Below are 13774 nucleotides of genomic sequence, written 5' to 3'. Positions count from 1 at the left end.
GTCCAGGTATGGGTATATTTCTTTGCCTGCAAAATGCAATGACTGGAGCTAGGCACTTTGTGAATACCCTTGGTGCAGTAGATAAGCCAAAGGGCATTGCAGAGAACTGATGGTGCATGTAGCCTGTTCTGAAGCGTAGGTATCTTCTACAAGATTCCCTTATTGGGATGTGCAGGTAGGCTTCCTTTAAATCCAGAGTTGCCAACCAGGCATCTTTGCCTAGCATGGGAAGCAGCTGATGATGAGTTAGCACCTTGAATTGTGGGATTACCAAAAATGTGTTTAGGATAGACAGGTCCAGGATAGGACGCCAGGAATTGTCTTTTCTGGGTACCAGAAAAAGTCTTGAGTAGAAACCTTGCCCCCATTGTTCTTCTGGGACAGGTTGAATTGCCCTGACGCTTAAGAGAGAGAGAACTTGCTTATGAGCCTGTGCCCACTGACATGGGGGTAGGTCTGGCCAACCATCTGGGGTTTGTGTAAGGAGTGGAAGTGGAATCTGTATCCTTGGGAAACTATATTTAAAACCCATTTGTACTGGATAATTAGTTCCCAATTTTTTGCATGCAGGGCAAACTTCCCCCTAAAGCAACAGTCAGTTGAGCAGGGCTTGGAAGGTTTAAAATTAAGCCACTGAGACAGTTTACCATGGATAGAGTCTTACTACTCCCCGCTTTGGAAGTTGAAGCCCCCCACTGCTTAGGCCTGTGAGTACCTTGGGACTGAAGCCTGGGTGTTCTGCTGGTTCTGGGTTTGGACTGAGAAGGCCTGGAAGAGACTGGAAAGGACCAATTCTTAGACGGCCAATGCCTCCTAAATCTAGGAGGCTGTACTTTTAGGAAATCTTTAACAGTTTGCATAGATTTAGCTTTTTCCTCCATCTTTTTAAGTACTACTACTGCTTTGTTGCCAAACAGGCAGTCTTGGTTTAAGGGAGCATCCAGTAATTTAGCTTTAACATGATCCGGCAAAGATTGCTCCTTAACTCAAGCATGTCTTCTAAGTACATACTCAGTGACAGCAGCTCTGAAAGATGCCTATAATGAATCAAAACCACAATGCACAGTATGTTTTCCAACTTGTTCAGCAGAATGTATCAAATCCTGTAAATATTTATTTTCAGCACAGTCAGGAATCAACAATCCATTAATATGCTGCTGATACTTTAACATATGAAACTGGCAGTTTAAGGCCCTAATGGCCAAAGTTGCAGAAGTGTATACCTTCTTACCCCATCTATCCAGCGCCCTGGAATCTCTATCAGAGGGGGTAGGATTTTTGGCAGTAGGAGCCTTAATGCCCTTGGGTCCCTGTGAAATGGTCTCGGGATCCGCAGTAGGATTTTTAAAGAGGAATTTGTGAGAGTCGGGTACCCTGTAATACCCATCAGGTTTTCTGGGAGCAGGAGGTAAAGAGTCAGGGGCCAGGCTAGATTCTGAGAAGGCATCATCTACAATTTCTAGTACAGGAGGCACAGCTAAAGCCCTGTGTTGAGGCAAGAGTAAGAATTCCCTAAGCCTCTTTTTGGAGTCAGAGTAATCCTGGCTTTCCCAGCAATAATGCTCCCTAAGAGTATGCAGGGTTTCACCAAAAGAGAAATCTTCTGGAGGGGAGGCAGAGGGAATTGAGTCCTCTGCATCAGAATCCTCATAGGTAGATAAGGGCAAATCCTGGTCATCAGAGAAAACAGAAATTTCAGAATCCTTATCAGAAGAATCAGAAGGAAAATCAGTCCTAGGTCTCTTAGAGGGGGAAGGGTGGCTTTCCCTGATTAGAGTAATAAGGTCTTCAGCCAGTCTTATTTGTTTTTTAGGCATAGGGGGACCTGGCCATGTGGTCTGGGCATCGGTTTTCTAGGCATTGACTGAGTTTTAGGCCTTGAAGAAGAAGATTGCGTTGGTTTAATATGCAAGTCAGTAGGCCTGAATACACCCTTAGAAGTCGGTGTCTGCACAGCGGCTCCGGACCCATCCAAGGTAGAGACATCTGCAGGTTCCACAGTCGAAGAAGCATCTAGCAGCATACCGGACTCCGAATGGGTCTCAGTAGAAGCCTGTGAATCTGAAGTAGCGGGCATCAGGGACTGTGAAAGTGCTTCACTGAGTACCGGCGAACTGGCGATTAGCTGAGGAGAAGCATCGTCGGCAGCTTTGGACCTATGCGGTCTGTCTCTGTCTTTATCTCTGCGTTTTTTCAGAATATCCGTAGTCAGGTGGCTTACCAAAGCCATTTCTGGATAATTGAACCAAGTACCAAAATATTTAGATGTGTAAATGAACAGACGACGAATAGTATGAGGTTTGTCGTGGTCTGGGCCAAAACAAGGAATGCAGTACGAATTAATATCTTTATGAGGTATTTGCTTTCCACAAGAAATACAATTGTTAACTTTTACTGACATCGGTTTAGAGCAAAAAAAAGGTTCCCCAACGAGGTACTTAGTTGAAGACTTCGGATCTGAGCCTTGAAAACAAAAATTTCATGAGTCGGCCAACCGGCACTTGCGAACTGCTTCTTCTTTGGGCACCGCATGGCAAGAACGACTGACGTAATGGCATTGGCTGCATGCTTTATACCCGACTACCTGACGTCATGGAAGATGAGACAGCAACCGAAGCAGGACCCAAGACTTTGATAATCAGGCCAGCTGAGGGCTACTGCAAGCAGATAACCCAAATATGATGACTGCAACAGTGAAACACGAAGAACATCTGAGCTCTCTTCACATCTGAATCAAAAATCTGATGAGAAAACTCTGCCCTTTCATCTTCCTCTTCATATTTTTAATCTTGAATCTCTTTAGGAAAAGAGGTAACCCTCTTTCTTTTACCAGAAACTTCTTTACAAGAAGGATCAATAGCCTGAATCAAAACCTAAGTCAGACCACGTAAAGTAGTCATGTCTAAGGAAATTTGAGGAATATATGATGTATATTTAATGTCTTTTTTCCGGGAAAATGTGGCCAACCATGTTACTAATGATAACAGCAGCTTCCCAAGTGATGGGCAAAGCATTCTAACAAAAGGAAGCCTTCCCTATTCCCTCTCCCTGGACTAACAAGAGTGGCTCTTGCCTTACCAACTGAGGGGACCTCAACAGATGCAGAGGATGTGGATAACCCTGGTCCACAGTGATTATAGGTTCTATACCAGAAGGATTCAGGGTAAAAGAGGACTAGTCTGAGGTACAACAAATTGCCACGGCAGAGTCACCCACCTCCTTCTAAGAACAACTGCTAGCCTGCTATGGTGACAAAGACTGTTTGCCTAACTTTTTTTTTGTGGCTGGAGGCAGGACCAACAGTGGGACTGGTAGTTTATTCGATGATCAAGCCAAAGATGTTGGCTCTTTACCAGGGAAGACAAGCAGCAAATGCTGGTCAAAACTAAAAGTCTTCCAAAGTCATTTTTTTCCACAAAAAAGCACACTTTGCTAGCCCTCCAAAAGTAAACTAAAAACTTCTCCTTAAAAAATGTTTTTCAGTTACTTTATAGGTTCATAGGTTGATAGGTAGGTACTAGGCTATTAGGCCCTAGGGCCTATATAAGCCTAGCCAAAATGTACCCTGGCTTTTGCCACCCGAGAAAATTATTTTCCTGTGCCCCTGTCAAGCAGAGCCACAGAGGTGATCCCCGGGGTGAATTTCCTATTTCCAATCCAATCAAGATTTTTCTTGAAGAGTGCTAATGAGGAGCTTTGTTTGATATAGATAGGTAGTTTGTTCCAGAGTATGGGAAGTCTCTGGGACAGGAATCTATCCCTCCAGAATGTTCTGTTTATTGTGGTGACAAGGTTTAGGTCCCTAGAGCGTGTAGCTCGGAGGGATTGGGATTTCTTTAAGTGGAGCATGTCCAACAGCTCTGGGTTTGGCATAGCTTTGTATGTTAGGCAGAGATCGCCACTGAGTAGGCGATATGCGACGGGGTAAAGCTGGAGTTTTTTGAGACGGTCTGCGTAGGGCATCTGTTTGAGGCCAGTAATTCTCATTGTGAGGCATTTCTGCTGCCTTTCCAGTTGTTGTAGATGTCTTGTGAGGTACATACCAAAAGAGGCACTGTATACTACAATTGGGTCTAATGACTGAGGAGTAGAGGGGAACAATGACCTCTTTTTTCCTGGATGAGAAACCTCTTTTGATGAGGTGTGCCACGAGAAGGATTTCCTGACTACTGCGGCGATGTGATTATCAAAGGACAGACTACTGTCCACCTATGTCCCAAGGTCTCATCACACTTTCGGTATTAAGTAGACTACCGCCTATGTGGTAGTTCATGGGTACAGAGTTTTTACCAAAAGGGATGACAATGCACTTTTTGGCATTGAACTTGAGGCCATGGCTTTGACACCAGACATCCGTCTATTGAAGCCCTTTTGTAGGATGTCCACATCGTTAGGAGTTTTGATTATGGCTCCTAGTTTGCAGTCATCTGCGAACTTCGTTAGCCAAAGACCTTCTGTGTTAGCCTGTACGTTTGAGAAGTACATACCAAACAGGAGAGGACCCAGGACTGAACCCTGTGGTACTCCACTTGTCACTGGTCTGAAGTCAGATTTGGAGTCTGCTACTTTCACAGTGTGGGTTCTGTCAGGAAGCCAGATGGCAACCCATCTTGTGACATAGGGATTTATACCTAGTTTAGTGAGTTTATCTATAATCCCAGAGTGGGGGATGGTGTCAAAAGCCTTGGCGAGATCTAGATAGGCTGTGTGAACCACCTTACCCTCATCTATTGCTTTGGTGACTGCTTCAAAGAAGTCTATCAGGTTTAGGAGACATGATATGCCTTTTACGAACCCAAACTGGGTGGGGTCCAGAGTTTCGCAATTACCAATGTCATTGTTTAGAAGTTCTATGATGATACGTTCCATAGCCTTGCAGACAAGGCTCATCAGGGTAATGGGGCAGTAGTTCCCGGGGTCCGTGGTGGCTTCCCCTTTGTGGAGTGGGATGACTGAATGGAGCACAGCGACAGTGGGCACAAAGCTTGAGGTAAGGCTTTGATTGAACATGGTACTTAGGTGGGGTGCCAGTTCGTTCTGTAGTTCATGTAGAACGTAGCCTGCGATGTTGTCAGGTCCGATGGATGATGTTCTTAGCTTTGGAGAGTGTGGTTTTTACCTGTGCAGTCATGATTATAGGAACTTTGCAGTCTTCCGGTATAGAGACGTGCCCTTTAGGGGGTGAGAGGGGGGTAAATTTAGCAGTGAACCTATCTGCCAGGATGTTGTCAATATCAGTTGGTTCTGTATATTTAGTGCCATTGTGCTGTAACTCACAGCAGATCTGAGTGTTGCCATTGAGATTCTTGACATAGCTATAGAATTTTTTGTGGTTGGCTGTCTTTAGAATCGGTGGCGATTTTGTTTTCATAACTAGCTTTGGAGGATTTTATGAGGGATCTCAGCTTCTTACTGAGGCTGACCAGGGAGTTCCTCCAATCATGGGATTTTACTCTTTCTTCTGTTGTAGAGTTTGCTTATGGCAGGGGACCACCAGATTGGCTTCCTTTTTTTGGAGGATAGCATCTTGGTTGTGTTAGGGATTGCATGATCCATGCACTCGTGTAAGTGCTTATAAAGTGCATTTGCGTAGGATTCAGCAGCCGTACCTCTAATGTCAGTCTGGAAAAAAAAAAGAGCACTCCCATTTAAAAGTACAATACAGTTTCATGACAGTTCGTTAAAACACAAAACTCCTAGCTTTAAACAACTTTCCTGAAGAGGAAAGTGATAAAACACAAAATATTTTTTTTTTTTAGAAAACGGAAGTTTTTTCCCCCAAAGGGAACTTATCTGCCCAGCAAAGAAATAGCACCAAGCCAAATGTTGATCCTCAAAAGCCTTAGAGAAGGGTATGATCTGAAGGGCTTGGTTCCCAAACTTGTCATTTAATTAGCTCAGCTCAAGCTGCCTGTCTGGGATGTATGGAAGGTGCCCTAAAGCTCTGGAAGGTGGCCAGCTGTTACATCCTTGGCAGGACATAATCCATCCTGCTAAAGCTACCACAGCATGAGTATAATAAAATAACTCCTTTTTACCAAGAGACTATTGAACTGCTTCCCATCTGTATTCCAACTACAGATTCTATCATATATCATGAGACTTTTATATGGATAATGCAGGGCAAGGCATATAGAAAGTAGGAAATTAACTGTTTCCCTGTTGCTGCTCAGTGAGATAGAAGGGATATTCAAAACTGCATTTTTTTTTGTGAAATACATATGGGTGTGAAACAAAAACTCTACCCCTCCCCTTTGCCTGCTATGGAGAAACCTTCTGCCTACCACAAGGTCTAGACCTAAATAAATGATCCCTAAAGGAAAAACATTAACCATACTCTCCATTCCTAAAAAAGGGAAATTTCCTACCTTTTCCTACAGAATAACCAGAAATCGCTGAAAGAAAAATGCAAAAAAAAAAAGTTGAAAAATTTTGTTTTTGTTTGATTTTAATTCTCTAAGCCATGAATCAAAATGTTGTATCAGAACTATAAGGAATATAAGATGAAACAAAGGTTCTAATCATGGTTGTAATAGTTGTCTAATAGCAGCTGACCCTCCAATTAAGCCAGCCTGTCAGCTGTAATAGAGAAAATAGCTGGTCAAAGACACATACAGGGTGATACAAAGCCTTGTGGAAGTGAGGATGCATGTTAAATAGTATTCACACTAAGCATATCACTGTCAAGTAGTTTCTGAGAAAACTACGATTATCAAAAAAATTATTTTACAACATGCTGATAAATAACATTTTGAAGAGTTACCCATTTTACAAGCACAATGACCATGCTTTTTTTTTTTTTTTTTTTTTTACAAAAGTATCATTTATCTTAGATTCCTTGTCTTAACAAATCAGGGCTGCTGCTAACATCATCATCCTTTGATATGAAGCTTGGTTCATATCAGGTGAAAATGGCTCAAGACACACAACAGCATTGGTCCAGACCATTAAACTCTCCAGGAATAGCATACAAAACTGCTAACAGCTTGTTTATTTTAAAGCTTCTAGATTCTCATGCGATGAGGATTCTGAGCTGTAAAGTTACACTTCTCAGGCAAGGCTCCTGCATGTTTATCTCTGCTCCAAAAGTTCTTCTGTATACCATTCAAAGTGTTATGACATAATCAACCATGAACTAATATCCCATAGACAGAGAGAGTCCATCCTCCTTTATACATCTCACAGACTTTCCAACATGAGAGCTTTCAGCACAATGATTTCCTAGTACAGCCGGACTATGGAGAGAAGCAGAAAGCAATTTCTTGTCTATTGCCTTACAGGTCAGTTTTCAAAAGTCACTCTAATATCTGCACTTCAGAATAAAATAACGTACAGCAAGAAATTGCTGTGGTAAAATATTAAAGACACTCCACACAATTTCACAAATATGAGTCCACAAACCAACAATTCACTAGGTCTTACAATCAGAATAAAATATTTAGTTTTCATCCATACAAAAGACTGCTTAAAATATACAATAAATATTTACCCAATGCAAAGAAACCTATTTGACAACCTCATATTGACTAATATGAATCAGGTGAATGGTGGTACTGCTTTCCGGTCTGCAGTCCCCTCAGAACAAATTAGGAGGAATTGTGATTAAAAATGCAACTCCAAAGATGATATTCCATAGTTAATACTCAGAAAAAACAGTATCCAGCTCAGGTAAGTTATAAGATGGAGACAAAATGCTAGCTCGGCTTTGGCACATCAATGGAAAACATACATCACAACATATTTTACAGCATATTCTACTTAACCCACTGCTTCAGATAAAACATTTTTGTCTAACAACTATCTGAGAAATCAAGACAGAAGAATTGCCATCCTTAATACTTCCATCTCAAAGGCCGACAGAGTTGAGGTTGTTCCTGCTTTGGGAGGTGAGTTATGCTAATCTGATTGAGAGCTTTAATACTCATCTTAATCCATGATCTCTGCAGAATACTACTTTGGAAACTTTTGAACTAGACTGCTATCTTAAGAGCAATACCCCAGACTTGTTTAAGGCTGTCAGAACAAGGATGATGAAATGCATGCAAATGTTCTACAGTTAAAACAATGTGTTCAAATACCACACCCAACTGTATGGAAAAGGTCTAGGCTTCAAATGCACTTACTGGATTGTCTTCATCACAGTCTTTCCACTCCTGGTAAAGCTCTCGCATATCCACTAGTCTGTTCTCTAGCTTTTCCAAGGACCAGATCTGCTTTCCTTTCCCCTTACGTCGGACTTGGATGGCTGGCTCACTGAGAACAGCACCACGCTGTGGGGACAGAGTTTAAAAAACTTTTATAAGCACCTTCTTGACAAATAAATCTTCTAAATATGAACAATTATAATTAATAAATTAATTCAGGTTGCAAGTCCAAACCTCTGAGTTGAGACCAGCACATAATAAAATAATTGTAGGACATTCAAAATGGTTGAGAGACCACGCATATGAAACTTAAATTTCAGGCAAATTAAAATTCCATGAAGATGTTCTGCAGCAATACTGTCAAAGAACTTTCCATAGTAAGGTTAGATGTCAGTATCACATTTATTCATCTGCTGCAAAACAAGGCATGTTGTTCCATTCTTTTCCTAGTAGTGTTTCTTGAGATACACTGTCAGCTCATCTCTAAGACAACAGAAAGTAGTTGCAAACAGTTTTTCCCACAAAACTCTTAACCAAATTAGGTATTCAGAAACTGGCAAGCAATCCATGGTCAACAAGAAAGACCAAAATAAATAAATTAATTAATTAAATGACCTATAGCTTTAGCTATCCCTAAAAGAGCTATTACACAGATTACTTATGCAACTGTTTTATTTTATTCAGTGACATTTCCATAACTAGTTAACTCCAACAAATTGATTTCAACCACTGAAGATCACTTGCAGCTCACAAAAATTGAGCACTACATATAAAACACCATTCAAAACACAAAACATAGACTTTACTATATTAAGTTATTAGGCTATTGGCCCTAGGGCTTTTATAAGCCTAGCCATGTTATACCCTTGTTTCCTTATTAACCAAGTTGTATGGTCTATATTTGCAGTGAGATTCTATGACTGCTCTTCTCCTAGAGGGACACAGGTGACATCCCCAGGATAAATTTGCAGTCTCCCATCCAGTTGTCGAAGTTATGCTTAAATAGGGTGATTGAGGAGCTCTGTTTTACGTGAACTGGGAGTTTTGCTCCAGGTGTGGCAATCTCTAGATGTATTTGTCTCTTCAGCGTGTCTTGTTTATGTCGCAGACTAGGTTAACATCTCTAGAGCAAGTTAATCTTGTCCCATTTGACTTGTGGATGTGGAGCATTTCCATTAAGGCAGGGTCCAAGACTGCTCTGTAGGCCAGGCAAAAGTCGCCTCTCAGCAGCCTGTAAGATACAGAGTACAGTGACAGGGTCTTCAGTCTATCAAAGCAGGTTGTGTGTTGAAGGCCTTGAATTTTGTTGGTGAGAAACCTCTGAGGTCTCTCCAGCTGCAGCATGTGTCTGGTGAGGTACACACAGAAGGAAGCATTGTACTCTATTAGTGGTGTGATGAGGGATGAGTACAGGGGAGTGTTCTAACACACTTAGCTCTGGATGAGATGCCCTTACTTATGACATGTGCAACATAGAAAGCCTTCCTTACCACTGTGGACACATGGTGATCAACATTAAGGTTGATATCAACCTGTGTTCTCAAATCTCTCACCACAGGGTTTGAGCTAAGGGGAGCATTGTTAATACCGTAATTTGAAAATACTTCCCCTTTGCCAAAAGGGATAACACTTTTTTTTTTGCATTTACTTTAAGTCCGTGGCTTTGGCACCAATCATTTGTGTGTGTGAGCCCTTTCAGTAGTATGTCGACATTGCTGGGGGACTCAATGATTGCACCCAGTTTGCAATCAGCGAATTTGGTAAGCCACAGGCCATCTATTTTCACCTGGACTTCTGAGAAACAGATTCCAGACAGCAGGGGGCCCCGCACAGATCCCTGTAGTACACCACTGGTAAGTGATCTGCTGGTAGAAGTGGAATCCCCAGCTTTGACTGTATACATTCTGTTGATGAGCCAGTTGACTACACATCTAGTGACATATAGGTTAATTCCCAGTGGTGTTAAGTTTCTCGATGCCAGTGTGTGGATTGTGTCAAAATCCTTGTCTAAGTCAAGATAGGCTGTATGCACTGTTTTGCCTTCATCCAGGGCTTTAGTGACATTCTTGAAGAAGTCCACCAGGTTTAATAAGCATGATCTACCCCTTAATGAAGCCACACTGGGTTGGGTCAAGGAGTTTGAAGGTCAGCTATGTCTTTGTTGACAAGGGTCTGTGATGATTCTCTCCTTAGCCTTGCAGACAGTTCCAGGGACGTCTGATTGCTTTGTGCAATGGAATTACTGTTGTTTTCCACTCTGCTGGGACAAAGCCAGTACTTAGACTGTGGTTAAAGAAAGTGCCAAGTGGTGCCGCTAGGTCCTGTTTTAGACCACTTAGTAGGCAGCCTGGGATGTTATCCAGTCCCACAGAGGCTGTGTTTTTTGGTCTGTGCAGGATGTGTAATAGGAACTGATGCCTGGTACAGTGGAGCAGCAAGCACCATCACTAACTAGGACAGCTGGTTGAATACTTTGATGTTTCCATCTGTGTGGAGTCTTCATACTCTGTCTGTGTAGGTTTACCCAGGTGCTCTGTTTTCCTGTAATATTCCCAAAACATGCCTAGGTTGACTTAACATTCATCTGACATGTCTGGAGGTAAATATACAGTGCAAATGTGCTCATAAGTCTGATCACGCTTATGGGTGTCTTCTGACAGACTTCACATTCAGAGGCAGCTGTCAGTATTGTCTGTGCATGTGTGGAAAAAAAAAAACATGGATTATTAATTTTAAATGTGTCTACATAGTACTGAGGACACATACAACTTCTCTGGCTATCAGCAAAAAAGTTAACAAGCTAGTATCTTTCAAAAAATGAGGCACAACATGAATCGCCAAATACAAAGGTCCTCAAAACATTAGTGGGCCACAGAACACTCAGCTGTATGACAGGGAATTTAACAAGTTTTGTGGGGTGGCCAAATCCTCAATCTCTGCCTTGGGCCTTCACCTAGTTTCCCCAGTAGATCCGGCTCTGGGTCCAGAATCCAGGGTCCCCGAATGCAGTGAGTTTTCAGGAGGAAACCAAATTTGACGAGGCCAGAATGGAGCAATGAGAATTATCGTCCTGTGAAGGTTCCTGGCTTTCTGGAGAAATTTTCGTATCAGAGGAAATGGAGGAAATGCGTACAGGAGTCCCGGGGCCAATCGTAAACCAGTGCGTCCTGGGGACTTCCCTGGAGGGTAATAGGGCAAAGTAGCTCCTGCATTTGGCGTTCATTGGAGACGCAAACAGGTCACAGGAAGGCTGGCCCCATGTGCGAAAAATCCTTTCGCCACTGACTGTTTCAGAGACCACTCGCGGTAGCAGAATTGCTCTGCTCAGCCTGTCGGCTATGACGTTGGATGACCCCGGGATGTGCGTTGCTATCAGAAAGCGACCCGTGGACTCTGCCCACTGCCAAATTCTCATGGCCTCTCTGCATAGTTGATAGGACCTGGTTCCCCCTTGTTTATGTACCAGACTACCGACATGTTGTCCGTCTGAACTGCAATAGTCCCTAGAGGAAGAAGGGGAGCAAAGTGTTGCAACGCTAGAAACACTGCCCTCAACTCTAGTACATTGATGTGCAGATTGTACTCCAAATTGGTCCATTCGCCTTGGACTGTCTGTCCCTGAAAGATGCCCCCACCCTATCAGGAAGCGTCCGTGGTCACCGTAACTGTAGGCGTGGGTAGCACAAACGGCCTCCTGGGAAAGGTTGCACGTTTGGAGCCACCAGTTTAGGTCTGTTTTGCAAGTCCTTGTTATGAGAATCTCGTGTGTTAGAGGTAGCTGTTGAAATGACCATTGAGCAAACAGTAGCCATTGAAGAACTCTCATGTGCAGCCTTCCCAGGGAATTGCAATAAGGAGGCTGACATGAGGCCCAACACCTTCAGAACTAGTTTTGCAGGAGATTTCCTTGACAAGAGCAAAAGACGATGTGAATCTGCAGCGATACTATGCTTTCTGTGGGAAGGCCCAGAATTAATTGCCGTGTGTTTAACTCTGCTCCTATGAACAAGATATTTTGTGATGGCTGAAGTAAGGATTTTCAAATTTACGGAGATCCCTAGGTGAACACACAGTTGAAGAACATAGTCTCTGGCCTGCAGTAGTTGGCGCTGGTGGTGACTGAAAGGAGCCAGTCGTCCAGATACGGGAACACCTGGAATCCCTGACGCCTCAAGTGAGACGCTACCACTGCCATGCATTTGGTGAAGACCCTGGGGGCTGAGGTCAGACCAAAGGGCAGGGCTCGAATTGAAAGTGACTGGCTCCCAGCCGAAGCGCAAATGATCCCTGGATGCCCTGGCCATCTTGATGTGGTAGTATGCATCCTCTAGATCTATTGAGCACATCCACTCGTCCTTCTGTAGAAATGGAAGCATCGACTGAAGCGTGACCATTCGAACTTTTCTTTCTTGACGAAAGTATTGAGGTAACTCAGGTCTAGAATGGGCCTCCAGTCCCCTGTTTTCTTTGGAACTAAAAGAACCTTGAGTAAGTCCGAATACTTGCTGGTCCGCTGGGACTGGCTGGATGACTCTTTTGTCTAACAGCTTTGAAATTTCTAAAGCTGCTGGCTCTCGCAGATGGGGCGGTACATCTGGGAGTCTTTTCTTTGGAATGGGATAAGATAGAAAGGGTATGGTGTAACCTCTGGTAACTACGCCTTTTACCCAATTGTCTGTGGTTATATCTTGCCAGGCCTGAGGGTAAAAGGCTAGCGACCCCGACTGCCTCCAGAGCAGGACAGTCGGGCCTCCTCTCAGGAGTGCTGGAAAGGTTTACCAGGAGTGTATCCCTGTCACCTTGATGTTGCGGACCCTCTGCCGCCAGGGCGGCGTCTTCCACCTCTGCCCCTCCTCTGCCTCTAGAGGGGCATCACCCTGTGTGCCCGGAAAGACCCTTGATTTTGTTTCCGAAACCACATTTTCCCACGCGTTGCCCTTTGGGGTACGGTCTGGTTGGGGTGGAAAACGGACTCGACAGCAGACAGAGTCTTTCCCTCTTGTTCACACCGGGTAAGGGTCTCCTTTACCTTGGGGCCAAAAAGAGTGGCACCGTCAAATGGGGCGTCTGTAAAGGAAGACTTGAAGGCTTCCGCAAAGGAGCATAGGCGCATCCAGGATTGTCTACGAAGAGCAATCGCTGAAGCTGCTGCCCTACTCGAACCTTCGGCTGCATAGGAAATCAGCCTCATGGACGAGTTAACAATCGATGTTAGGGTATTAAGTTGCGCTGTCACTTTCTCTGAGACAGCTGCATCTGTAGAACCCTGGAGGATATCTCCCAACTCTTTGACTAGATCCCTCTGCAGATGTGTAAAATGGGTCAAATAGTTCAGGGACCGCATGGAAAAAGCCGCTGAACTGAAAATGCGCTTCCCATATCTATCCATCGTTCTAGAATCTTTATTAGGCGGATGGACAGGCGAAGAAGACTCCGACATCTCCTTTTCGTGGCTGCAGCCACCACCATAGCGTCTACTGGAACTCCTTTAGTAAGGTAGGACTTATCCTGAGGTGCTGTGATGTACTTGTTGGGTTTCCTAGGAACAGGTTCCACTGTGTCAGGAGCCTCCCACGCCCTTCGAGCAATAACTTCCATTAGTTCGAAGGCGGAGTGACCCAGGAGGAGGA

General features: G+C 43.7%; 1 protein-coding gene across 1 annotated transcript in view; it reads right to left on the bottom strand.

Annotated features, from left to right (window-relative positions):
• KIF13B (kinesin family member 13B) overlaps positions 1-13774 on the bottom strand; it is a gene marked incomplete in the record, with an annotated part of 3953176 nt that overhangs the window by 2305297 nt on the left and 1634105 nt on the right. The window contains 1 exon segment of the mRNA XM_044062707.1: positions 8124-8270. Within this exon segment, the coding sequence (XP_043918642.1) occupies positions 8124-8270 (147 nt within the window).

The sequence above is a fragment of the Protopterus annectens genome, chromosome 2.part1, assembly GCF_019279795.1.
Source record: "Protopterus annectens isolate FY-2018-M chromosome 2.part1, PAN1.0, whole genome shotgun sequence".
Taxonomy (NCBI): Eukaryota; Metazoa; Chordata; order Ceratodontiformes; family Protopteridae; genus Protopterus; species Protopterus annectens.
The sequence above is the reverse complement of the archived record's forward strand: the minus strand, read 5'-3'. Positions and strand labels throughout refer to the sequence as shown.